The sequence below is a fragment of the Mesocricetus auratus genome, unplaced genomic scaffold (genome assembly GCF_017639785.1).
Source record: "Mesocricetus auratus isolate SY011 unplaced genomic scaffold, BCM_Maur_2.0 Super-Scaffold_100691, whole genome shotgun sequence".
Classification (NCBI taxonomy): Eukaryota; Metazoa; Chordata; class Mammalia; order Rodentia; family Cricetidae; genus Mesocricetus; species Mesocricetus auratus.
In genome coordinates, this window is record NW_024429267.1 from 10341306 (window position 1) to 10369275 (window position 27970).

The 27970-nt window shown below is 41.4% G+C and overlaps 1 protein-coding gene across 8 annotated transcripts in view; it reads right to left on the reverse strand.

The window, feature by feature from the left end:
* Rnf111 (ring finger protein 111) overlaps nucleotides 1-27582 on the reverse strand; it is a 67424-nt gene extending 39842 nt beyond the window's left edge. For 3 of the 8 annotated variants that reach the window (XM_005075474.4, XM_005075473.4, XM_005075472.4), the window contains exons 1-2: nucleotides 27280-27581; nucleotides 1027-1919 (exon numbers count right to left, since the gene is read on the reverse strand). In XM_005075474.4, coding sequence (XP_005075531.1) covers nucleotides 1027-1900 — 874 coding nt within the window. In that variant the 5' untranslated portion in view covers nucleotides 1901-1919; nucleotides 27280-27581. Of the gene's footprint in view, nucleotides 1-1026; nucleotides 1920-18921; nucleotides 19043-23149; nucleotides 23341-26868; nucleotides 27153-27279 lie in introns of those variants that run through there. The other 5 variants (XM_021230345.2, XM_021230342.2, XM_040739713.1 and 2 more) reach the window with 4 other exon arrangements.
* Nucleotides 27583-27970: the final 388 nt, after the last annotated feature.

Below are 27970 nucleotides of genomic sequence, written 5' to 3' on the forward strand. Positions count from 1 at the left end.
GTGTACACTCCCAAGAACCACTAACTTGAATTTATTTTTTAGCAATAAAGGAAGGTAAAATTTAGTATGGTGGCACATTACAGGCTTGATATCTCAGCACTGAGAAGTTAAAACACAAAGATCAAGAGTTCAGGGACACCCACAACAAGCAGACTGTCTCAAGAAAAACTGAAAAGGAACACAGTAAAAGAAAAGTAAGATTAAGCAGACTTTTATAGTGATTACAAATGTTCTTAATAGGATTGAACTTGAACATGGGGGAAATAATTACCTGTTTAAAAAAATCACAAAAGTGAAATATATTAAAAGAGTACTAAAGAAAAAAATATGCGCCTCAAATCCACTCATTTAAAAGTTAATCTAGCAGGGTGTGGTAGTATACACCTTTAATCCTAGCATTTAGGAAGCAGAAGTGTGTTCCAGGACAGTCAGTACACAGAAAAACCATGGGGAGGAGGAGAGTTAAACTAATTATGAGACAGACATTGTGACCCCCATCTATAATCCCAGCACTCTGGAGGCAGAATCAAGTGGATCTCTGTGAGTTCAAGGCTAGCCTGATCTACATACATACTGAGTTCCGGGCCAGCCAGGACTACATAGTGAAATCCTGTCTCATAATCATCACCATCACTGTCATCTAGTTATAATTAAAATATAAAGTAATTAACTTTAAAAAACAATTTACAAACATACAAAAATCAATTCTGACTCAATTTCTGTCGCTAGTATCCTGGAGTTAGAGTCACAGTTTAACACAGTTGATAATTTATACTTTTTTTTTTTTTTTTTTTTTTTTTTTTTTGGTTTTTTAAGACAGGGTTTCTCTGCGTAGCTTTGGAATCTGTCCTGGAACTAGCTTTTGTAGACCAGGCTGGCTTCGAACTCAGAGATCCGCCTCCCTCTGCCTCCCGAGTACTGGGATTAAAGGAGTGCAGCACCACTGTTTAAGAATCAAAGCTAAGAGAACTTGAGAGCCTTGGTGCAAGCACACCAGCACAGCACCTACTGCTCCAGCCTTCTCACCTGAGGGGGCAGCGGGGTTACTGGGATTCTCACTGGCAGATGCACACAGGTCCTCTTCTCCATCGGTTGAGGAACTAGAAGAGGAGTCGCTGCTGAGGTCATTCTCACTGGAGCTACTGGAGCTGGGAAGAAGCGCATACTTCCTCTGGGCCAGCACCTCCCGCTTCTTCCTCTGCACCAGCAGCCTCTCCTTCTGCTTCTGTGTCCTCTGCGAGGAGCTGTTCTTCATTAGTCTCTTTCTGCATGGAAGTCTCCTCAGTGCACCACCATGAAAACAAGGCCTTTTCATCAACAAGCCTGACACAGACTCTGCCTCAGTCCGAGGCCACTTTTGGGACCGTGAACTGTGACTTCTGCTTTTAGCACTCAGAACAGGCTGGGAATGTCTCACCGAGACTTCTTTGTCCTCATCTGAAGTCACAGTATCAGAGTCCCCAAAATGGAGACTAGATGAGGGAGAAGACAGACACTCACTGAAGGAAGAGTCGTTCTCTTCATCACTCGGTGTCTCTAGATGTTGCCTCAGCCCTAGGATTCCCTGATTTTCTTTGACACAATTCTGTACATATGAGGGGCCAGCCTGTTGGCTTTTGCGCTTTTTCCTCACAACCCCACTTTTTTCTTGTTCTTGCTGGTTGCCATTCATGTCTTTCTCCTGTTTTGAATCATCACACAGGTGAGAGAATTCATTCCCCACTTTGCCGTTAATCATCTCCACTTCTGCAGGGAAGCTCTTGGTGGCCCCTAGGGGCTGTGGGTGCAGAAGAACCCCCTTCAGACTCTCCTGTGTTGTGGGTGCATCAGGAGGAGTCCCACTCTTCATAGCCACTTTTAGGGTGTAGATCTCGTTACATTCAGGAGTCCATTGAGACATGGGAAACTTTAAGGAAGGCCTAGGAGACACAAAGCAGACATTGAAAAGACTCAGTACATCTGAGCTACACACAAGTAACTAAAGCCTGCAGCAGCCATAACATGACTAAGCTAAGCCAGCCACTTGACTTTCTCACCTAACACTCTAATACCTCTGCTTCTACCAACACAGTCAGTTAGCACATAGTACTCCAACTTATAGTAACCAAATGGACCTTGCAATATTCCTGCTAGCTTCCACAATATAGAGTATTTGGTCAAAATCAAACACTTCCTTTAAGCTTACTTCATTAAACTAGAGAAGAGAATTAAAATTCAAAAGACTGCCTTCTGCACTGGAAGTCCCGCCTCTGGGTACAGTCAAAGGAAATTAGTCTGCTGAAGTCACACCAGTACCCCATGTTCACTGCAGCATTGACCACAACAGCCAAATGAAGGATGAAGAAAATGTAGCAGATACATGATGGAATGCCATTCACCCATAAAAAAAAAAAAAAAAAAAAGAATGAAATCCTTTCATCTGTAACAGCCTGGACTGAATTATAAACCATTACACTGAGTGAAATAAGGCAGGCTGAAAAGCAAGTTCCACATGACCTTACTCACATGTGGGGTTGACAAAACTATCTCAAAGAAGCTGAGAACAGAATGAAGGCTACCAGAAGCTAGAGAATGGAGTGGAGAGGTGAGATAAGGGATAGCTGGTCAACAAGTACTAGTTAGTTATATACGAAGAACAAGTTTTGGTAATAGTATGTAATAAAGTAACTCCAAATGATACTATACTGTGCATTTCAAACAGCTAGAGAAGATTTTGAAAACTATACTCTAGAAAAAGATGTCTGTGAAGGCACATATGTTAACCTGACTGAAACATTACATTATGTACAAACTTACCTAAACATCACAAAGTACTGAAAAATATGTACCATGTTTAAGCTTTTGTGTATCATTTAAAAGAAACTTTAGGGGCCGGGCGGTGGTGGCGCACGCCTTTAATCCCAGCACTCGGGAGGCAGAGGCAGGTGGATCTCTGTGAGTTCGAGGCCGGGCTGGACCGACAGCCTCCAAAACAATACAGAGAAACCCTGTCTCGTAAATACCAAATAATAATAATAATAATAATAATAATAATAATAATAATAATAATAATAAATAAAAGAAACTTTAGGTTAGCTACAATCCTCAGGATTTATAGACAGTCAATGGTTGCTGGGGGAGGTGGAGGCATTTACTCACATTCCTATTAGCAACCCTAATGGAAGTTCTAGTTCACCATCACCAACAACAAAGATGTAAAAACAGAAGAAGGATGACCTGGGAAGAGGAAAGGTCAATGGGAGTGGAGTGGAATAGGGAAGACATGAGAGAGGGGAACTAGAAGTGAATATGATTAAAATACATTATATACACAAATAAAAATGTAACAAAAGTCATAATGCTAGTAAAAACTTTAAAAAAATTTAATGTAACTTAAATTCTAAGAAAAAATATAATAAAGTCACCAAATCATAACACTTTGGAAGCTGAAGCTGGAATACTACAATGATGAATGCAAAACCAGTCATAACAAGACTATCTCAAAAGATTCCTTCAGCCCCACACCCCACACACACACTAAAAAAAGAATTCCAAAGACTAGCTACCATGTGTGGTGGAATACTGCCTTCAGGGCGTAACATGGTCATTGCCCTCTTCAACTGTCAGCAGATCTAAGTGCCAGGAGACTGTACAAGATTGGGCCATTAACTTTCCCTCCAAGGAAAGGGATTCATGAGGCCCACCTCTTCCCAATAGTTTACAATAGTTTAACCCACTGTTAAAGCAGAGGTTGAGAGTCACCCCACCAGAGACCCGAGAGCTATTAACAGTTGCTAAGAGGAGGGGACTTATAAGGACCCATCTTTCCCCAAGAGCTGACAGGAAATAGCTGGTGCAGGAAGAAAGACTGCTACTGCAGCGTAGCCACCTGCTCTCCCAGTTAAACACTGGTTCAACCAAGCCACAGCTTCACTGGTTGTTTCTATTGTTGATGCCATTTGGGGTGAGTAGACATTAGTTCATTTATCTTCAGAAAAGTTCATATCTTCCCTTTGATATTAAAATGCTAAAACTGTTTGACATACACTTCCTGTACATTTAGAAGGCTTTTACATTAAATAACTAGTAGAAATACAACTTCTTCTTCCTATGACTCTGTCCTTCTAATGAGAGCCTAATTCCAACAGAAGTTTGACACAACTAATATGGTTAGTGTCAGTACAGCAAGCCTAGGGCAAGGACCTGAAGATAACTGTTAAATCAGCAGCACGGCAGAAAAAAAACTTCCCACAACTGGTCTAAGTGTGCTTAGATCATCTTACCTCTGAAACTGAGCTGCTGAACAAGGGAACTTAATTTACAGCATCAACACCAACACAATTTTAAAATGTTTTATTGTTAGTGTGGCACTTGTGCCAAGGTGTAAATATGAAGCCCACAAGACAACTTTGTGAAGCTGATTCTCTTCAGAGATCAAACCCAGGTGCCCTGGCCTGGGTGTCAAGCACCTTTACCTGCTGAGCTTTCTTGCTGACTCACAGTGTAACTTTGTACAAAACAGAAGGATGACCACGTAAAATTGTGAACATCAATCACTCAAGATGGAACACTCACTGGAAAAGTAGTTAGCCTGACAAGTGAAGCACTGTGCTAGAGTAGTATGGGAATCTAAGCAGGTATAAACATGGTTTGTATGCTTTAGAAACAGTCTCAGTATCTTGTTCAAAACTGTCTCCATCTGCCAGGATACAAGTTCATCACTTCTATTCATCAACAATTGTGACCACTTCCTAACTTCCAAAATGATAAGAATTATTTCTACATTAACAGACATTTTCAAACCATTTGTTTGTTTGAGACAGGGCTTCTCTGTGTAGTTCAGTCTGTCCTGGATCTCCCTCTGTACACCAGGCTAGCCTCCAACTCAGAGATCAGCCTGTCTCTGCTTCCAACTGCTGGGATTAAAGGTGTGTGCCACCACCAAACAAAACAGGTATTTTATGTCAAGGGTTTCCATAAATAACAAATACCTACAATGACCTTTCCCTAGAGAATGTCAGTCCATTTCTTCCTTGTTTTGTTTTGGTTTTTGAGACAGTGTTTCTCTGTGTAAGCCTTGACTGTCCTAAAACTCACCCTGTAGTGCAGGCTGGCCTCTGGATCCTTTCTTTTCTTATATGATTATGACAAGGACTGGCAATGATGTTACAAGCTCAGTCATTAAATCCTACCTAGAGTATATACACAATGGGGGGAGGGTAGCAAACAACAAATTTACAGGAGGCAGCTAGTCAGACCAACATCATGGTGCATGCAACAAATCACAAGAAAGAGCAGCTCAGAGCCGGGCGGTGGTGGCGCACGCCTTTAATCCCAGCACTCGGGAGGCAGAGGCAGGCGGATCTCTGTGAGTTCGAGGCCGGGCTGGACCGATAGCCTCCAAAACAATACAGAGAAACCCTGTCTCGTAAAAACCAAAAAAAGAAAGAAAGAAAGAAAGAAAGAAAGAAAGAAAGAAAGAAAGAAAGAAAGAAAGAAAGAAAGAAAGAAAGAAAGAACAGCTCAAAATGAAGAAGCATAAGAGGGAAGGAGATGACATTGGTTACAGTAACAGATATAAACTAGTGTTAGAAAAGGTGTTAACAGGGAACTGGAACCAGCCATGCCTTGAGTTTCAGCACTTGAAGACAGAGACAGGCAAATCTCTGTGGGTTTGATACTGCCTCTGTGGGCACCAGACACATATTTGACACACATACATGCATGCAAAGTACTCATGTACATTAAAAAAAAATGAAGCTAGCTTTTTAAAATTACAAAGACTATACAGGTAAAATTTTCTAATCTCTAGAGGTAGATTTTAGATTAGTGGTTCCCTAAGGCTGCAAATGATTTGAGAATTAGATTGTGAGAAACAGAGCTTCTTCTGTGTCTCAAATTGCCCATGGTGTTAGCTGTTCAACTCTTATGATTCTCAGAAACCAACACTGGATCTCAATGAGCCTTTTTTTCAACTTTGTGACAATGTGGAAACCAGCAACATTGGGTCTCAAACAGTGAAAAGACCAAAGAAAATTATGAAGGCCCTTGGGCACCGGATAATTATGGACCCCATAAGTAACAGAAAACTTGGGATGTGTCTTTTCAAAATATCTGAGATTTGTCCAGAAATCCACTTCTCCCTGATCTTGAATCTCTAAGAAGACAGTCTTTTTCTTTTCCCATCACTTTTGCCCCAAAGCCAAAATGATGAGATCTATAGTGTTAAATCTGCTTAGGTTTTCACCAATTTGGTCTTTCTAAAGAGTAAAATGGAAGGGAAGGCAATGTGGCCTATGCCTTTAATCTCAGCACTTGGGAGATAAAAGCAAAAAGATGTCTGTAAGTTCAAGGGAGGCCAACCTGGTCTACATAATGACTTCCGGGGCAGCAGGAACTACATACAAAACCCCTGTTTTTAAACAAACAAAAGAAAGGAAGCAAAAAACAAAAAACAAAAAAAAAAATGTAGTAAGATGGAGAGAGGACCGACTGAACATGGGGTAGATGTCTGGTATGCTTTGTATCTGTATACCAGTAACTACTTCCTAAATTGCCATGCAAATGTAAAATGCAAAATTAACATCCCATATTAACTTAGGAACTATAAATCTATTTTGAACTAAGAAAAAGGAATAAGTTTGTGAGACAGAAATATGAACGCTGCACGGATTTTTACTTTGTGTGTATGTGTGTTGGGAATGTGTGTGCATTTTTTTTTGTATGTATGTGGAGGCTAAAAATCAACCTTAGGTGTCATCTCTCAAGAACCACCCATCTTGTTTTTAAGACAGTGTCTCTCTTGATAGGCCCTGGAACTCACAGATTAGGCTAGGATGGCTGGCCAGCAAGCCTTCCTATCTATGTCTGCCTACTCAATACCAGAATTACCACCATGATCAGCTTTTTTATTTTTGTTGTTTTTGAGATAGGGTTTCTTTGTATAGCCTTGGCTGTTGATGAATTCAGAGATCTGCCTATGTTTGTTTCTGAGTACTAGGATTAAAGAAGGGAGCCATCAAGACTGACTGATTTTATTTTGTTTTAGTGTCTCAGGTACTTATCCCAACCTTGAACTTCTGACCCTTTCTCCACCTCCAAGTCCACCTGTCACCACACCTGGTTTATGCAACAGTACCTGGAGTCAATAGACAGGGCTATTGGAGACAACAGACTATCAACTGAGCATATCCCAGCCCTAAAGATAGTTTTACACTGCTATTAAACAAGATTTTTTAAGTCATAAGAGATATGATATTTTTCTATAAAAATTCTAGAGATAATCAGAAAATTAACTAGATACACTAATGCTTTCAAGACAAGAGTTTTTCTGTTAACAGCCCTGGCTTTCCACGAACTCATTCTGCAGACCAGGCTGGCCTTGAACTCAGAGATCCGCCTGGCTCTGCCTCTCTCTGCCTTTCTGCCTCTGCCTCTCTGCGTCTGCCTCTGCCTCTCTGCCTCTTTGCCTCTGCCTCTGCCTCTGCCTCTGCCTCTGCCTCTGCCTCTCTGCCTCTGCCTCTCTGCCTCTGCCTCTCTGCCTCTGCCTCTCTGCCTCTCTGCCTCTCTGCCTCTGCCTCTGCCTCTGCCTCCTGAAAGCTGGGGTTAAAAGTTTGTGCCACCAACATCCAGCTACACTAGTACTTTTAAATATAGTTTTATACAAGTGAAAACATTATGTCCCAAGGATACTACTTACTTGGGGTGATGTTTGAAATTTTTAATCCTCTTCTGAACTTGGACAGTTACTTTAGAATTTGCCAGTTTGAGTATATTAAATCAAGTGCATGACAGACCCATTGTCACTGTCCAATGCTGTCACTACCACTGCTGATACTTGGAGACAGCTGTTCACATAGCTATTCCCAGACATCAGAACTGTGTTACCCCAAAAGTATCACTCTGAACTCTTAACTATATTTTCAAAGGGCTTCAAATTAAGTTTCTTAGAATTCTTCTATCTAAGAATCTAATAATACAATTATGAAAAAGGTGGTGAAAACTTTGATAAATATATTAGCAAATAACTAAGTTGTGACTCCCTAACAGCAAAAAAACAAAAAACAAAAAATGACACCCAGAAACTGCTATTAAATGCAGCTTGTTTTGTTTTTTGACAGTGTCTCACCATGTAGTCAAGGCTGACTGGTTCTGGACTTGCTATCTTCCTGCCTGGGGTTACAAGCATGAGTGAGCATACCCAGTTGTGTCAAATTCTTTTTTTTTTTTTCTTTTGGTTAGGACAAACATGAAAACTTAAAAACAGATTAATGATCTTGGCAAGCTCCCCTAAAAAGACAATATAGTTATTATCAAAAGATTCATTTGTATCAGCCAGGCGTTGGTGGCGCACGCCTTTAATCCCAGCACTCGGGAGGCAGAGGCACGCGGATCTCTGTGAGTTCGAGACCAGCCTGGACTACCAAGTGAGTTCCAGGACAGCCTCCAAAGCCACAGAGAAACCCTGTCTCGAAAAACCAAAAAAAGATTTATTTGTATCCTTGACCATCGTAATCAAAATGAAACATATAAACTATTACAGACAACTCAGAATTGCTTTAAGGACGATATTTTCTTTTCAGTCATTAGATTTAGTTAATTTTATCATGTATGAGTGTTTGGACTGTGTCTTTTGTCAGTGTTCTATTGCTGTGAAGGGAGACCATGACCACAGCAACTCTTATAACTAATAATAATAATAAAACCCTTTACTTGGGGCTGTCTTACAGTTCAGAGGTTTAGTTCATTATCGTCTTCTCCTCCTATGGGCAGACATGGTGCTGGAGATAAGCAGGCAGCAAGAAGTGAGACTAGGATGGTAGGAGCATTTGAAACTCCAAAGCCCACTCCTAGTGACACACTTCCTCAAACAAGGCCACACCTATTCCAACAAAGCTACAATTCCTAATCCCTACTGTTCCGGCACCTTTAATCCCAGCATTTGGGAGGCAAAAGCAGGCAGATCTCTGTGAGTTAAGAGGCTAGCCTGGTCTAAAGAGTTCCAAAGCTACAGAGAAACCCTGTCTGGAAAAAAACAAAACATAAAAGTAAACAAAAAACAAAAACCTGCACTTGCTGAAATCACCAATTCTAGAAAGTCTACTCTGATGAGGTTAAAGGACTCAGGAGACACTGATGAACATAGCCACATTCCAAGAACCAAAATCCACAAGAACTGCATAGCACAGATCCACAAAAAATTAGCAAATGGAGTAGAGACAAAAATAGGTCACAAGACATAGAAGACATAATACCAAAAGAATTGTAAGTCAGAGCAGAAACGGAAACTGGCAAAGCTTGAGGAGGAGCCCTATCACTTTTGTTAATAGTCAGGCATCTATACTGGCTGTCCTGGAGATTCTGACTGGATATGTCTTCAGCTGCAGCCACTAAGAGCACCACCTGTGCACATTCACTACTATTCCCTTTTAAAGGGGCCCTGCCCACCTCCCATCTTTCTCTCTGCTTCTCTGCCTGTCTCTCCCCACACAACACCTCTCTTTTCTACTGAACCTGTCCCCAGGACAGTTTCCTCCTCCCCTTTCCCCTTTCCCCATTCCCCTAAAAACAAAACAAAAACAAAAACAAAAACAAAAACAAAAAAACAAAACAAAACAAAAAACCCTCCACGTGAGCTCTGCCACATGGCCGCCTCTTTTTCTCATGCTGCTTTTTTTTTTTTATTACAACTTTAAGTAAGGAGAGGATAAATGCAGGCAGGCAAAAGGAAGAGGAAAGACATCATTACAATTACAGTTTCAATGGCTCATATAGTAGCACAACGTGAAAAAAGGGATCAAAAGAGGTCAACGCTGGGGACAGAATAGCAGTTAAAAGGTCACTACTTCTACAAAGCAAGAACACACAATGAAAGACAAGGAGACACTAGACACTGAAACAGAATAATCATAAAATCCAAGATCACCACAGTTCTGTTGACCTTTGCACAGGAAACACCTTCTGCTGTCATCTGAGCTGAATTAGTATAACCTGCTTGGATCCCGCCACAGAGGCCTAGTTTCCTCATTTCTAATAGCCCTTTTCCATATACTTGCATGAACTCTAAAGAATACAAATCAGTCCAGGCAGTGGTGGTGCACGCTTTTAGTCCCAGCACTCGGGAGGCAGAGGCAGGTGGATCTCTGAGTTCGAGGCCAGCCTGGTCTACAAAGCTAAACAGAGAAACCAGACTCAAAAAATCAAAACAAAAACCAAATGAGATCGCATTCCATTCCCTCACTGGAAACCTTTCAGTGGTTTCTAAATGTTGCAAAAAATAAAACCCCAACTCTAATGCCCTCACACTCTATCTCCAGCTTCCCCTCAGTCACTATCACAAGTCTTTCTCACCTGTGACAAGCCTTTTGATCTTGGGCCTTTGTTCTTCTGCCCTTCATTCAGATCCTAAATGTCCTATATTTGGAGAGTTTTCCTGGCTGTTCTATGACAACAAGGAGTGTACGCCTGGCACGCTTCTAAACAAGAATAGGAAACTGATTAAGAGCTGCAAATCTAGCTTGGGGGTGTGTGTGTGCACAGCTTTAATCTCAGCACTCAAGAGGCAGAGGCTCATAGAGATGGATCTCTGTGAGTTTGAGGCCAGCCTGGTCTACAGAGCAGCCCTATCTCCACAAACAAACAAAAAAGAGCTGCAAATCTAAAATCTATCCCTGTGTCTGCCCAGATCACACAGGTCACTCACACTGACTCTTCCTCACTGAATATTCTGCCAAATAACTGAGGGTGGCAAAAATAGCGGGAAACACGTGGTTTATTCCATAGCACCCTGGCGACCTGGCTGCAATCGACTTAATTAGATTTCCCAATCCCTGCCCAGTGCCCTTCACTCAGAACCGACTTCCACCTCAATCTGACAGCTCTGTCTTCTCTGCCTTCCCCCACCCCCCAAATTTCTCATGCAAGTATTTCCCTTTACAAAACCCACAAAGGTACATTATCAACAAAGTGAAAAAGCAACTCATGCAATGGGCAGGGAATGTTCCAAAATTTATCTGACAATGGACTGATTTCCAGGACACATAGGAACTACAATACAACAAAATCTGATTGTAAAATGGACAATCATCTTGACAGTCATCTCTTTGAAGCCAGTAAGCACAGGAGAACAAGTTCAATGACACTGCAAAGGGAACACCTTTAGAGTAGCAATTCCCCAAACCCAGAATAACAAATGCTGGCAAGAATGTGGATAAACATCTGTTCACTGCTGGTGGGATTGTAGAATGGCAGCTGTGGAAAATGGTATGGCACTACCACATAATCTAGTATTTCGGATCTGGTAGAAATAGCCCAAGCATCTAGCAGATACACAACAAGTTGACATACACACAAATGGACCAGCAGCAAGCCTTAAAAAGGAAATAGTGAAATATGCTACAATATGAACAAACATTAAAGACCCAATGCTAAATAGAACAAGCTCAACACACAAGGGCAAATACTGTGATTCCACTTATAGGAAGGCCTTAGACAAGTCAAATTCACTATGCTACTACATAAAACCTAGTAAGGAATTCAATGTGATCCCAGTGTATACAATTGTGTCACAAAACTCTTCCTGGAGAGCACCCCCTCCCCCCCACACACACAAACCTACTCACTCCAGATAGGGATACCACAAAAGAACAAATTATGGATACCAACAAAGTCCAACTTGGTGAACCCATGAGTTTTATTGGAACCTTGAGCACACTGTACAGCCTACAGGCAGCTCAACAGATTGAGTGTTCTTTCCAAGTGACTCTGGTCAGCCGGGCGTTGGTGGCGCACGCCTTTAATCCCAGCACTCGGGAGGCAGAGGCACGCAGATCTCTGTGAGTTCGAGGCCAGCCTGGTCTACAAAGTGAGTTCCAGGATAGCCTCCAAAGCCACAGAGAAACCCTGTCTCGAAAAACCAAAAAAAAAACAAAACAAAACAAAACAAAACAAAAAAAAAAAAAAAAAAAAAAAAACCAAGTGACTCTGGTCTAAACCATTTCCAGGCAGCTGGTCTGGTCTCAAGTCTTCTTTGCAGCTTTTGTCCTCTAATAGTCTTCTTTGCCACTCAGGCTGTCTGAGGGACTCAGCTTTTACTGTTTACTCTGGCAGGGAAGGGCCTAGTGAATCTGGTCAGTTTCAGGAACTGACTGAATATAATGAGTTGTTCACATTCCTGCCTAAGAAGCTTCCCAGCAGGTAGGAATGTTTCAATATCAGAAGAAACTGTTGTACAACAATATACAGGCTATAATCTTATTATTAGTACTAGTCCATAATTTCTGAATTAATACTTTTTAAGATATGCTATTAAGAATAACCATTAAAATCCATTTCACAAAAGCTGGTATCATTAAAAGCACAATAATTTTTATTGCTGTTGGTTTTAAAAGGGTCAATAAAGATGGGCGGTGGTGATGCAAGCCTGTGATCCCAGCACTCAGGAGGCAGAGGCAGGCAGATTTTTTTGAAGTTTGAGGCCATCCTGGTCTACAGAATGAGTTCCAGGACAGTCAGTGCTGTTACACAGAGAAACCTGGATGGGGGAGGAGGGCAGGTGTTCAATAAGAACTGAAAAACAGGTCTGGTACTGGTGGTACATGCCTTTAATCCCAACAATCAGGAGGCAGAGTGAGATCTCTGAGTTCAAGACCAGTTTCATCTACAGAGCAAGTTCCAGGCCAGTCAGGACTACAGAGAACCCTGTCTCAAAAAACCAAAAGAACTGAAAGATAGACTCAAGGATGTAAATGAATAAGTATTGCCATTTTTGCTAAATTATGATAAAGACCTTGGAATATAAATAACTACACTTAGTATGGTTTACACATACAGTACTGTTTATGACAGTATGTATGCCTCAAACTCCCAATCCTACCTCAGATAACAGATGTATGTCACCATGATCTGCTTACACAGAACTCTTCAAAGAGAACAAGCAGTGAATGCTTCCTTGTCAGAAGTAAAAGCTACTGTTTGAAATAGGCAGTGTAAAGCAGAATTACAATAAGCGACAGTAAAAATGAAAATGTTTGTGCTCAGTTATTCAGATAAGCAACCATGTGCTAGAGATATGGGTTGAAGGAAAAGCAATATATTGTTAAGAGAAAAAAAAAGTTTGGGAGTGGTGGTTCACACCTTTAGTTCCATTACTCAGGAGGCAGAAACAGGCAGATCTGAGTTTGAGGTCAGCCTGGTCTAAAGAGTGAGTTCCAGAACAGCCAGCACTACGCAAGAGAAACTCTGTGTTGAACAACAACAACAACAAAACAAAAACAAAAATCCAGTACTCTAAGAAGCTCACAATTTACTAAAAAACAGAATCTGACTTTAATGAATCAAAATGGACAAAATCACGTTCTGGAGGAACACAGAGAATACAGCAAATAGGGGCTCTGGTACCAACTTCATTTCATGGCATCATGATACCCAAGCGAGACTAAAGGGGGGGTGAGAGAACAGGCAGAGGACACTGAGGCGTGTTTCTGGCTTTGTTTGTTCAGTGGGGGAGTCATTATCAAAGAATGAGGGCTCACGTTGCCTAACATCATTTAGGGAGATCTATCTAACAAGTAAGGAAATGAAAGGTGTAAGCTAGAAGGGAAGTCAGGACACCCAGGGAAAAGTTCACCAATGAACTTTAGCTATTTCACCGGGTTAGCATGCAAGAGTAACTAATAACCTCTCCATCCACTTTCAGTGCCAGACTGCTGGAAAAAAAGTTGGGCTTCTATATTGTCATAACAGCCTGTTCATTTTTATTCTTTACCTTTCATTGAGAAAAGCAAATTAAAAAGAAGTTTTCAGTTTGGTCCCTAAGTAGGTACAAATCCTACAATCTAAGACAAACTAGCAAAGACTTAGGCATGGGCTTTTTTTTTTTAATATTTATTTATTTTATACATCTACACAGAGCCAACATGCCAGAAGAGGAGAGCATCAGATCTCATTATTGATAGTTGTGAACTACCATATAGTTGCTGGGAATTGAACTCAGGACCTCTGGAAGGGAAGCCAGTGTTCTTAACCAATGAGCCATCTCTCCAGCCCTAGACATGGAATTTTAAAATGTCAAAAAATGAGAAAACAAAAAATTTTAATTTTATTTTGTAAAATTCATTGGCTCTTCCTTCAACTGTTATGGCAAAAAACAAACAGAAAGCCCTGCTGTTCCAACCAAAACCTTTCTTACAACTGTAGTTGCTATTTCAAATCTGGTTTTACAAAAGTGAATTCAACAATAAACTCTTCAAAAACCAGTCCACTTACTTTCTGAATGTCTAACAGGGTTGCTGAGAGGAAACAGTCAGAATGTTCCAATTCTTATTAAATGGAACAGCAATGGAAAAAAGATCCCAAGCAGCATGATTAAATGCTACATACTCTGAAGTTCCTAATGGTTATACAGACATCTAACCTACCATTCAGTAACTCCATGCCAAGGTCTGAAAACATGTACAAAAGAGATTGCATGTGGATGTTCACAGTTTTATTCATGGTCAATTTTAGACAAAGCATAGATAAAAATAAGGAGAACCTCAGAATCTTCGCTGAGGGGAAGTAGACATACAGCATCTGTGTGACTCCATCTAAAAGAACTTCTAGCTAGAGATGAGCTCAACCTAGGCATTTGAAACTATAGTGCTGGCCACTAGTGGCTAGGGTGTTACTTAGAGTAATTCAGACTGGGGCAAATCCCTTGTGAAACCTCTCCTTTATTCACACTGTATATTCCAGGCAGACTGAGCTAAATACCAAGGAGATTTGTGAAGAAACTCTCCTTTGTTTCATCTTTTGGAATAGCAGGCACTCTGTGATCTACTATTACTGCTCAGCATAATGAGGTAACAAAGTTTTTTAAAAAATGATGCATTTCATTGCAAGTAAAGTTTAAAGGCAAATAAATGTAAGCAAATACTCAACAGTGGTTAATGAAATAAACTTGTGTTCATTTTACTTGTGTGGTGGGTTGTTTGTTCATTTGCTTTCCAATTTCTGCTCTGCAGCCCAAGTTAGCCACGAACTTGCATTTTTCAGGCATCAATTTTCAATGTTGATATTACAGGTGTGCACACCAACCCCAGCTAGAACTATAGTAAGGGGAATGCCTGCAATTTGTTTTCTTTCTGTTCACTGTGGTGCTGGGGATTAAACTCAGGGCCTTGTATGTGCTAAGCAGGAGTTCTAGGCTGATTTGAAGTCCAAGCCCTGCCAACTTAATTTAAAACAAATGTTAGCATGGTGACACATGACTGTAATCCCAACGCTTGAGGTAGAAGCAGAAGGATCCCAAGTTTCAAGGACTACACAGGATGATCCTCTCCCTGAATAAACAAAAAATTAAATAAATAAGTTAATAGAAGGAGCTGGAGAGGTGGCTAAGAGCACTTGCTGGTTTTGCAGAGGACCTAAGTTCAATTTTCAGCAACCACACTGGCTGCTCACAATGATTCCAGTTCCAGGGGACCCAATGCCCTCTTCTCAACCTCAAGACCAGAAGCACACATGGTGCACATACATTACATACATAGATACATACAGGAAAAACACACATAAAATAAAATAAATAAATCTAATACTTTTTTTTTAGAAAAGAAGTGATTAAAAGTCTTGATTGGCCGGGCGTTGGTGGCGCACGCCTTTAATCCCAGCACTTGGGAGGCAGAGGCAGGCGGATCTCTGTGAGTTCGAGGCCGGGCTGGACCGACAGCCTCCAAAACAATACAGAGAAACCCTGTCTCGTAAAAACCAAAAAAAAAAGTCTTGATTGATAGTAACAGACAGATGACTAGAAATTTGAAGAAAAAAACCCCAGCAAACTAATAATAGACTCTGGGTATTCACTGCACAACCCACTCATTTTCTATAGCATTTGCCAACTGTTAATAAAACACTAGAAGAAAAATACGTGATGAATGAACACCAGACACAGAACCACATGAATTACAGAACAAAGACAACTAATTATCGAGCATCAGACCACTGGCTGTCTAGGGATGGAGGTAACTCAGGATAAAGGAATACAAAGGAATGTTCCAGGCCATTTTATACCTCCTGACCTGCAATTCATTACACAGATGTATACATTTGCCAAAATTCACTGACCTGTAAAGAGTATGATTTGTACTGTTATCAGTTCAATTGGTTTTTAAAGTCCACTGTAAAAAAAAAAACCTAGCACACACAGAAAAGTACACAAAAATTAAGTTCCTTACAGTTATCACCCAGAGTGTCATCAACTCTCCTCTCTTGCTGTAGAAAAGGCCATGCCCATGAGAAATAAAAACACACTCGACTCCTTGGAAAACAATATAAAAACAATGAATTCCCAAAAAGTGAGGTTTCTGATTTTTCAAAAGGGGAGGGAGGCCCAAACTTTTGAGTCAGTAAAGCTCCAAAATGAAGTTGGAATAAATAAAAATAAAGCCAGAAAACTGATTAGAGAGCATGGTAATGGTCCTGAGAATGCAGGATCCACACAGGGAATGGTAGAGTACCCCCCTTTAAGCCCAGCACTTGGGAGGCAGGTGGATCCCTGAGTTCGAGGCCAACCCAGTCTACAGAACGAGCTCCAGGACAGTTCAAGGCTAGTGTGGTCTATGTAGTTCCAGACAAGTTAGGGCTACATAGTGAGACCCTGCCTCAAAAGACAAACAAACAACTCCCCTCCCCTCAATGAATGTAGTATCTAATTTGGGGAGAAAAGCTGCTCCTTAAAGCTATTCAGATAAAACTTGTTTGTATTTTACATATATGGTTTCAGTCCATCAAAGTATGTAACCCAGAAAATAGAAATTATATTCTAAAGAAAGAAAAATTCTAACAAAGAATTGGGGCTCTGACTGACAAGAGAATGCTGAAAACTAGATTGGAGAGAATACTACTAGACAGACATTATGCACAAAAAGGAGAATTAACTATCTGAATAAAACAGTAATTTAAATCACATAGATTATGCTTGCCATTCTCAGCTCAGATCAGCCCTGCTCTATAGCTGGCCTTCCTTCTCATGTGTCTATGAGATGAGCATCTTGCTGTGCTGTCAGATCCTAATGTTTCAAGCCATTTGTCTCGATACATACAATGGACATTCTTTATTTGGTGTTTTACAATAAAGATGTGGTTTGTTCCAACAATGAAGGGAAAGCAGAACTGGTAGGCTTTGATAGGTGGTGCAATGGGGCTAGTAGGACAGCTCAAGGTAAAGGTGCTCCGTGAAAGCCAATGACCTGAGTTATGAGCCTGAATCGCTTTAAGGCTATCCTTCTTCCTTTACATGTACACTGATATGCTCATATCCGTACTCACAGGTATCATATACACACATACATAATAAATAAAAAATTTTCAAAGGAAATGTAACTTCATAGAAAATGTCATCAAATACATAAGCATGTTTTACAGTCTCTAAATATTTTACGCATATTTTTTCATTAAATAAACATTATTCCATATTAAAGATTTTAGCTATTAGGTTTAGTTTTAATAAAATCAATCTACTCTTTAAATGTAAAAAGTATATTTGCAGCCAGGCATTGGTGGCACACGTCTTTAATCCCAGCACTTGGGAGAGAGAGGCAGATGAATCTCTTTGAGTTTAAGGCCAACCTGGTCTACAAATTGAGTTCTAGGACAGCCAGGACTATTACATAGAGAAACCCTGTCTCAAAAACAAACAAAAAGTTGATTTGCTTAGATATTTAAACATTATTTTACCACTAAGATTTTCAAAGAAAGCCCAGGATCATGTCAGTAATCTAACTTAATCCCACTTATCAAATATTTATTTTGAGCCTGATAGCAGTGGCATACATCTTTAATCCCAGCACTAAAATTAAAAAGTTCACTCCGTTTAAACAAAGTGATTCACGTATCTTCATTTCAAATACTCTTCAATCCTTTAAATTTTCACAACGAAAAGCAAGAGATGGCAACAAATGTCATCCAACTGATAGAAACTGTCAAAATAAGGAGATACCGTGGTTAAGAAATCAAAGAGCCTTACTACTTCTGTGCCCAGTCTCCCACTTTTTCCCATATCCACTCCACCACCCCATAGTTGGGGGGGGGGGATTCCAGGAGGAATGGATTGTTATAGCATCTAGGCACCTGGATGCCTCCTCCCTCCTCCCTTTATATCTGTGCTCAGCTGCTTCCTTACCCAAGAGACTTGCACTATCCATTTCACATTCTAAAGAGTTATCACAATTTTAACCTGCTTGTGAAAAAAAAACAAAAACCCAAAGTCAACTTCAACCACTATATTTTCTCTCTCTAGCTCATTTCTGTAATCATCAATAAACTTTACTATTTTCCACACCCAAAGTTTAGGTAGAACACAGAGTTGGCATTATTCAATCAGGGTGTGCTGAATTCGATTTAAAATAATTGAAAAACTGCAAAAACAGTGGCATACTTCAGTGATGCTACACTTGCCTAGAATGTTGAAAAGAGACCCAGGAGCTCCAAGCCTCCCCCTACCCAGCCCCACACTAACTATACTAAGAAAAAAAAAGATGAAGGAAGAAGCATAGACTCATTTACCGTAAGAAACCAAAAGACAAACCAGGTGTTGGTGGCACACACCTTTAATCACATCTCTTGGGAGGCAGAGGCAGGCAGATCTCTGTAAATTCAAGGCCAGCCTGGTCTACAGAGCTAGTTCCAGGACAGGCTCCAAAGCTACCCAGAGAAACCCTGTCTTGAAAAACCAAACCAAACCAAACCAAGGAAAAGAAAAAGAAACGAAAGACAAGAGCCCACAGGATGGCTCGGCAGGTGAAGGTGTTTGCTGCTCACCCTGATGACCTAAATTCAATTCTCCAGATCTACATGGTAGAAGAATGGATGCCACTGTTCTCTTTCCTCCACACATATGCCATGTTGCATGTATATATGTACTGGCGCACACACAAATGTAATAGGAAGATTTTTAAAGATGCTTACAACTGGTTAGTTCTCTGGAGCAGGAGTTCTCAGCTTGCTTGCTTTCTTTCTTTCTTTCTTTTTTTTTTTTTTGAAGCTCTTCCACACCATAAGAATCCCAATTTTGATATACAGGTTTTCTCTATTAATAAATAACACATTTGAAAGTAAAACTGAGTAGTACATTTGTAAAAGTATCATACACTAAAAAAACTAACACTTATAAATGTTTCCAAAATAATGAGAAAGAAATGTGTTTTTTTTTTGTTTTGTTTTAAAATAGGTTTCTCTGTATTGTTTTGGAGGCTGTCCTGAAACTTGCTCTGTAGACCACACTGACCTCGAACTCAGAGATCCACCTGCCTCTGCCTCTGCCTCCCGAGTGCTGGGATTAAAGGCATGTGCCACCAACGCCCGGCTAAAAAATGCTATTTTTATGAATCTCTTTTTTTCAAGACAGGATTTCTCTGTGTAACAGTCTTGGCTATCTTGGAACTTCTCTGTAGGCCAGGCTGGCCTTGAACTCAAGAGTTTAGCCTGTTTCTGCCTCCTGAGTGCTGGGATTAAAGGAGTGAGCCTCCACCGCCGGCTTCATGAATCTCTTAATGTCTGGCTTCACAGCAGAAAGTCAGCTCCTACATCGGCTTTAGTTTTGAACCTATGAGGGGTTGTGCAAGTTAAATTATAAGAAAGTACAGTTCTAGGGGCTGGAGAGATGGCTCAGCGATTAAGAGCACCAACTGCTCTTCCAAAGGACCCAGGTTCAATTCCCAGCACCCCCCACCCAAAAAAAAAAAAGAAGAAAATCCAGTTCCATGTAAGTATTTAGTAAAAAAGGAAGAAGTGTTTCTAATAACTTTCTCAGGTTATGTGTAGTGACAAGGGTAGCTTAACAGAGGACAAAAAGACAGCTGCAGTGTGGACTCTGAAACTGTAGCAGTCAAACTTTTCATAAATCACACTGCAAGTCTGTTGCTTGCCAAATGCTTATGCTAGTAATACTAAGAACTAGAAGTCTAAGGGAGAAAAAGGATCAGGCTTAGCTACACAACAAGTAGGCCTGCCTGGGCTACACAGAACATAGCAGATCCTGTCTCAAAATAAAAACAAAACTCTCAAAAACAAAAAACCTCTCCTCCTCTGTTTTGTACTTCATACAAATCTTTTACCTATTAATGATTTTCTAATGTGATATACACTGGCCACTTAAAAAATACTGAATAATGCACACCTTGAAGAAATGAGTAATTCTTTTTATATAAAAAAGCACACACGTAGGCACAGCAACATTTACTTGTAATCCCTGATACTCAGGAACCTAAGAGAGGTAGGCAAACCTGAAGCCAGCCTGCATGACTGAAGGATAAAGGGCTGAGAATGGAGCTCTGTAATAGAGCTCATCCACCACTCACTGGGCCTGGTTCGGGCACCAGCATTGCCCAGCCCTGCTATGACTATATCATCACCTCTCAGCAAAGTCCTGAGAGACTGCCAAGCTCATAACAAAGGGTCAGTTTTCTAATTTTAAAAGCCGAGTGAGATATTCAGTTACTTGAAATGACATGCTCCTTTCATTTATTAATCACACACATTCTTTTCTTCCAGACAAGCACCACATTTTGGTATGCAGAAGTGTGACCCAACCTAACATCCTTCCTATTTCACCACAAAATGTTACAGAACATTTTTTGACAGGGTTTCTCTGTATTGCTTTGGAGCCTAGCCTGTCCTGGAACTTGTTCTAAAGACCAGGCTGGCCTGGAACTCAGAGATCTGCCTGCCACTGCCTCCTGATACTGGGATTAAAGGCATGCGCCACCAATGCTCTGCCACTTGTTTTTCTTTTTTGACAAGTTTCGTGTATATCACAATGGCCTCAAACTTTATGTATAGTGATAACCTTGAACTTCTGATCTTGTTAGCTTTACATCCCAAAAGATATGTGTAACCATGGCAACCAGGTGCTAGAATTGACCCAGATTATCAGGCATTCTACCAACTAAACTACATCCCCAGACTATTTTCTTTGAGATAGTATTTCATTTCAACCCAGATTTGACTAGAATCCTCTGTAGCTGCAAACCTTTAATCCCAACACTCAAGAGAGGCAGCTGGGTCTCTGTAAGTTTCAAGGACAGCCTAGTCTATACGGTGGGTTCCAGGCTAGCCAGGGCCATAGAGAGACCCTGTCACAATTTAAAAGAAAGATCGAGAAATTACAGACATATTATATTACCAGGTACTAGGATAATAAGGGCTGAACGGATGAGACTCAGAGTATTTACTATGTTCAATCCAAAGTCAGCAGACAGGAGGAGAAAAGGCAAAAAATACAAATGCATACACAAGAAAGGCCAGCTTTCCTTCTATTTCTTCCTCTGCAGAGCTATGATGCAAACCTAGGCTGTGTCAAGACAAATGTTCTACCATTAAGCTCATCTGCACACAGCCCCTAGAAAAATACTCATTTAATCTATTGATATGGGTGTATATGGGTATATATATATCTTGGCATCTGTGAAGGTCAAAAGACAACTTTTAAGAGTTGGTTCTTTCCTTCTACTATGGGTCCAAAAATGGAATTCAGGTTGTGAGACTTGCACAGAAAGAACTGAGCCGCCACATCAGTCCCAGAAAAGTTAACTTTTGAGAGAGAAATTGTTTCTTTCTTAAGCAATGTAACTAACTGGTGAGTGACTTGGAAGAGTGAATGACTTGGGATACTGATTTTTTTTCTTTTAGGCTTTTGAAATTCATTTTTTTAAACCATGTTCAGACAGTAGTTGGTTCAAAAATAAATTCAAAATATTGCTTGGAAAAAGTAGGTAAATTTAAAATAAACAAATAAGTAAATAAATAAAGCTGGGCATGGTACCACAACCTTTAGTCCCAGCACTGGAGAGGCAGAGGTAGTTCTCTACAAATTCAAGAACAGTCTGGTCTACACAGTGAGTGACAGGCCATCAAGTCTACACAGTAAGACCTTGTCTCAAACAAAACAAAACAAAATTTAAGATAAATAATAAAACAAATATCCATGTGCAGGTGGTAGAACCAAGAGGTTACAGGAACTGCCTATAATGTGGACACTCTCTAGTAATACCCCAGTGCTGGGGAAGGGAAGACAGGTGAATCCCTTAAGCTCTCTTAACAGCCAGTCTAGCCTACTAAATGATAGGTCAATGACAGATCCTGTTTCTTACCTCCATCCCAACCCCAGAAAAACCCAAGGTGGACAGCATGTGACTATTCTTGGCTGTCAACTTGACTACATATGTAATTAACTAAAACCAAAACTTGTGAAAGGTTTCCTTAAATTAAATCATGTGCAGTGGGAAGACTACCTTTAATCCAGATCTTTTGAGATGGGAAGATCCACCTTTAATTTGGGGCCACACTTTATGGTGGCAGCCTATATAATGTCATGGGAAAACAAAGTTTTTGTTCTTTGCCTGCTTGACTTCATTCTTGCTGGCAAGTTTATTCCTTCACTGGCGTAAGAGCCCACTTCTTCTGAATTTCAGCATATACCGAAGATACTCAGTATACTGATGTATTCATACATCAGTATGAGCTGAGACATCCAACCTCGGGAACTGAACAACTGTCTGATTCTTGGATTTTCCATTGGTAGACATCCATTGTTGGACTAGCTGGACCATAGCCCGTAAGCCACTCTAATGCATCCCCTTTCTACTAAATCGATCCATTCAGTAAGTTCTGTTCCTCTTGAGAACCCTGAGTATCAATATTCAAGGTTGTCCTCTGCCCTCCATATACACATGAACATGCATACACATGTACAGATATAAGAAGACAGATGAGAACTCTCCTACTGAACCACCCATGTCATGCCCCTTTTTCTTAGTGCTGGAGATTGAACTCAGAGCCTTGAAAATTTTAGACAAGCACCCAACTCCTGAATTAAATCTCCATTCCTTTTCTCCATCTCGAAAATCTATGGACATGTTCCTTCATAAGTAAACATAATATCTTTATCTCATCTGAGATTATCTCTTAAAAATTGGTTGTATCAGCTAGGTGTTGGTGGCACACGCCTTTGATCCCAGCACTCGGGAGGCAGAGGCAGGCAGATCTCTGTGAGTTCGAGACCAGCCTGATCTACAAGAGCTAGTTCCAGGACAGGCTCCAAAGCCACAGAGAAACCATGTCTTGAAAAACAAAAACAAACAAACAAAAAAAAAGGAAGTCCAATTGTGTTCATTCTTATTTTCTTCAAAGCACTTACCACTACCTATTCGATTTATGAGGTTGCCACTCAACAGAATGTCTTGCTTCAAGAAGGCAGTGCCTTCTTCCTTGCAGGCCAGTCAGTGGCAGTGTCTACAATATATCCTTCTTGAGAAAATCATAATGTACAGCCTCTGTGTAAAATAACAACTCTGCTACTTGTTTTTATCATTTGTTACTTGCTTTTCATTTGATGGCAATTTCTATTACCTATAGAAACTCTGGGAGATATAAGAGAGAGAACAGAGTACAACAGTGAAACATAATTCTGAAGTTTGCTGAGCAATAACTACACATTTCTCAAAGAAAAATAAGTTATTTGGGGCTTTTGTTTGTTAGGGTTTTTTTGTTGTTGTTGTGGTTTTGGGGGGGTTGTTTTTGTTTTTTTTTTTATTAAAAGCATGTGCAGACACCACCACCTGGCTTGCATTTTTTTCTTTTCCTTTTTTTGTGAGTCCCTCTCTACATAATCCTGGCTGCCCTAGAATCCACTATGAAGACCAAGCTGCTCTCAAAATCACCTTCCTGTGCCTCCTGAGTGCTGGGTTTAAAGGCATGCACCAACATAGCAGATTCTCAGGACTATTTTTAAAATGACAGTAAGCCAGGTGTGATGACATATGCCTTTAATCTCAGCACTCTCCAGGCAGAGGCAGGTAGATCTCTAATGAGTTTAAGGGCTGGTCTACCCTAGCAAGTTCCAGGCTAACCAAGGCTACATAGTAAGAACCTGTCTCAAAAAAATAAATAAATAAAAATAACAACCAAAAAGAAAAAGATGTTACCAGAAATAACTACAAGTCCCATTTTTGGCAGAGGCAGGCAGATCTCTGTTAGTTTGAAACTAGCCTAGTCTACAAGAGCTAGTTTCAGGACAGTCTCCAAAGCCACAGAGAAACCCTACTTCAAAAACCAAAAATAATAATAATAATAAAATTTTTAAAGTCCCATTTTTATAAACAATGTAGTAGCTCACACTACCCAACACCTGAAAGGTAGAAGCAAGAGGGTCAGAAATCCAAATGACTAGTTGGGGAATGGTAGCACACACTTTTAATTCTAGCATTCAGGAAGCAGAGGCAGGCAGATCTACCAGTTCAAGGCTAATAGCCTGGTCTACAGAGTGAGATCCAGGACAGCCAAGACTACACAGAGAAACCCTGTCTCAAAAAAACAAGAAGGGGAAGATACTCTTTGGCTTTACAGTGAGTTCAAGGTCAGCCTGAGATACCTGAGAGACTTGTCTCCAAAAAAAAAGGGGGGGGAAGCATTCATACTCAGAAAATTGGTAAAGCTGAGCATAGCAGCTTTAATACTTGTAATCTCCAGCACTCTGAAGACTGAAGCAGCAGTTTGCCATGACTTCGAGGCCAGCCTGGGATACATAATGAGAATCAGGTTATAGTAAGCTACAATTTTAGGAAAACACAAAACAAACAAACAAAACACTGAGTAATTTCTCTAATGGACAGCACTACCTACTATCTGAAACAAGTATGGGCTTCATCATAGGTCAGTGCATATTTATTTTATTTGCAAACATGCATCACAACAGCATTTATACTCCCCACAGAGCTTTTCTTTCTGGAGATCTGTGGAATCCAACAGTAAATACCAAAAGAACTAAAAATAGAAGCTAGTAAATGTGGCACACATACACCCCAAAACAGAAGCCAAAATTGAGCAACGTTTATCAATCTTACACTAATTTTGCTAATTGAGAAGGATATGGACCAGGAAATGTTAACAATACATTCACAGATCCAATGTACAAGAGCCACACTATACCTAAAACCCATATATACTATCTCTAGACTTATACTTTTTAAAAGATGTCACCCCCAGAATGTTAATGCCAAGTTCTAATAAATCTTAATTACTATTTTTTTTGTCTTGTCAGTCATATTAAAGTCCTAGCCCACCAGGTTAGGGTAAAAGCAGAGGCACACACAAATAAGCCATAACTAAAGCATGATACCAAAGCCCTTCCTTAACATGACTTATAGACACTTAAAGCTCTAAACATTTTGATGCAATGAGCTTTCTAGTCAGATTTTCAACTTGAGAGAAAAAAATACATACACAGATGTACCTGCTGAATAACTTACTGTGCCTTTGCTTCATGCAAATAAACTGCCATCCTCTTGGAACATCAGTAGAAGCATTTAATTTCTCACAAACACGGAGCACCAATGTGAAATTTGCTGAACAAAACCTCGGCTAGTATACATTCTTTATTAAAAGAAAGTATTCTTATTATAGCTTTCGTGAAACACAAACTCTAGACCCGAGTACAATGGTAGAAAACCTGCAGCCCCAGCTCCTCAGGAGGCTGAAGCAGGAAGATCCCTGAGCCTAGGAGGTGAAGGCCAACCAGTTCCAGTGAAACATCTGAGATGCAAGTGACAGACTGAGACCAACGAGAAAAATGACAAAAGAAACCACATACATGACACAGGCCTGACTATAAAGAAAAGACTATTCTTGCTAATATTCCTCAATGTCATTTGGGTCAATTCACAAATATCCTAATTTTTTCAAATACTACTGAGAATCCTAGATGACACACCAGCCAAATACAACAAAATATTTTGTCCATGGTTAAACCCTAAGAGACCAGCAAAAGAGTAACACGTACATTTGGGGTAAGCATTGAAGACAGGGTCTCTCTACATAGCTGGGGCCATCCTAGAACACTCTATGTAGACCAGTCTAGCCTTGAACTCACAAAGATATCCCCCTACCACCGACTCCCACGTGCTGGGATTAAAGGTTTGAACAGTCACGCCCAGCATTCCTGCTACAAAAGTAGTATTTAAAGCTAAATAATTTGTTTCTCTTCAGAGTAGAAGCTTCCTCATATCCTGTGTCACAATGTAACAAAATACCATAGTTACCAGTTTCTACATAAATGTTTTTAACTAAAAGAAAAACAAAAAAACAAAGATCACATAGTAACAAAGTATCAAAATATGGATCCGGAGCTGGAGAAACCATTTTTGGAGTCAAGAGTGTTTACTTTCTTGCAGAGGACCCAACTTCGGGGTCCAAGCACCTACACAGAGCAGTACAAAACGTTAGATCCTCTTCTGGCCTCTACAGGCACCAGCAGTCACATGCATAGATCCACATATACGAAGGATTTTTTTTAAGTGTAGACCCCTATCCTAATAAAGGCAAGTAAAATCAGAATTATGGAAAGAATGACTACATAAACTCAAAAATCACACGAGGTAGTGGGCAAGGAGGTGGAACCTCAGTTCACCTTTTTCCCATTCTGTTCTTTCTGGTTAAAGACGTACCAAAAACAAGAAAATTAAAGATAAACTGCCAAATGGAACAAAGTTTGATTCAAGAGCTATCAGAACTCTTACAATGAAGTCTGTCAGCTGGCTCGCCGCTACTCTGGAGTTCTAAACTCACTCTGTACATAAATCAAGGAACAGGAAAGCTCTCAACAATACAATGGAGTCACCCCACACTACAGACATGAGCAAATTAAAAGAAGGCGCTGTAACTTCCTGGTTGTTTTTTTGTTTTTTAGATGCTAAAAGTCACTCTTGCTTTAAGACATTATCTATAACGCCCTATAATCTAGGCAGTGTGGTGACAAGCCTCTCGTTCTCAGTACAAAAACCGAAGCTTTCACCGCACCACTGCTGACTCCGATCAATTATCTAGGCAGGATAAAGAAAACATCTTTTTTTAATGACTAACCAGCCAGCTCCACACAATATCAGACGCGTCTGTCTTCTGCTCCACGGACTGCGCGTGCTCACCCGCACCGGGCGGCTCCCGGCTTCGGCCCGGGTTACCTTCTCCACTCCATTGTCACCCCCACGCCTCGGCCTTCAGCCCCCGTCCTGCCGGCGAGCAGCGGCGACAGGGTGCGATCCCCTCACCCACTCCCTCGCAGGAGGCTGTGGGTGTGTCCGCGGGCGGACTCTCGCCCCGACACAATGAGCCGCTCCGCGCCGCCTGGGACCCGCGGTCATCCCCCTGCCGCCGACCCCGGCCGCCGGCCGCGGCCCTTCCTCTTTCTCCCCACAGCTCGGCCCCTCCCCCGCAGCGCGCAAGCGCCGCCGCGCCGCTCCCCTCCCCCGCACCCCCTTCCGCCGGCGCCCTCACCCGAGTCCGCAGCCCCCGTGCGGCCAGGTCCGGGGCTCGCTAGCGCGGGCCGGCAAACACCGCTCGGCCAGGCGAGGCGAGGCTGAGGCGGCCCGGGTGGCTCTCCTCAGGAGGGCGTCTGTCAACGCCGCGGCTAAGCGTGCGGCTGAGCCCGGCTCCGCCCGACCCGGCTCGGAACGCCCGATCGTGGCCCACGCGCGCTCGCGACCCTGAACGGCCGGCGTGTCTACGCCGCGCAGTCCCGGCGCCCCGCCACCATCGCCGCGGCCGCAGCCTAGCCCGGCCCTCCCCGACTGCGCGAGCACGACACCGGGGGCCTTTTACGACAGTTCGGAAAGCAAGCGCGCCGGACCTTCACGCCCTCTTACGTCCGTGTGTCTGCGCGTGCGCGGACCTGCGCCTACCGGACCCGCCCCCCTGCGGCCACCGGCCCGCCCCGTTGCATCGCAGCCTTTCCCCTTTGCACTGGCTTTCTCAGACTGTTAGCCCGGTTGAGCTACGTTAAAAAGAAGCTCGTAGGGTTCATTTTCTTCGGTGATTTCGGGCTCAATAATACTTCAACATGATTCTGCCTACATCTTGGTTACTTTTTCTCTACTAAATCTTACCGACTGCAATTGTAGCGATCTTAAAGCAAAAAACGTGGTGTCTTTCCCAGTAAATGACACCCAAACCAGAGTTCACATCTCTG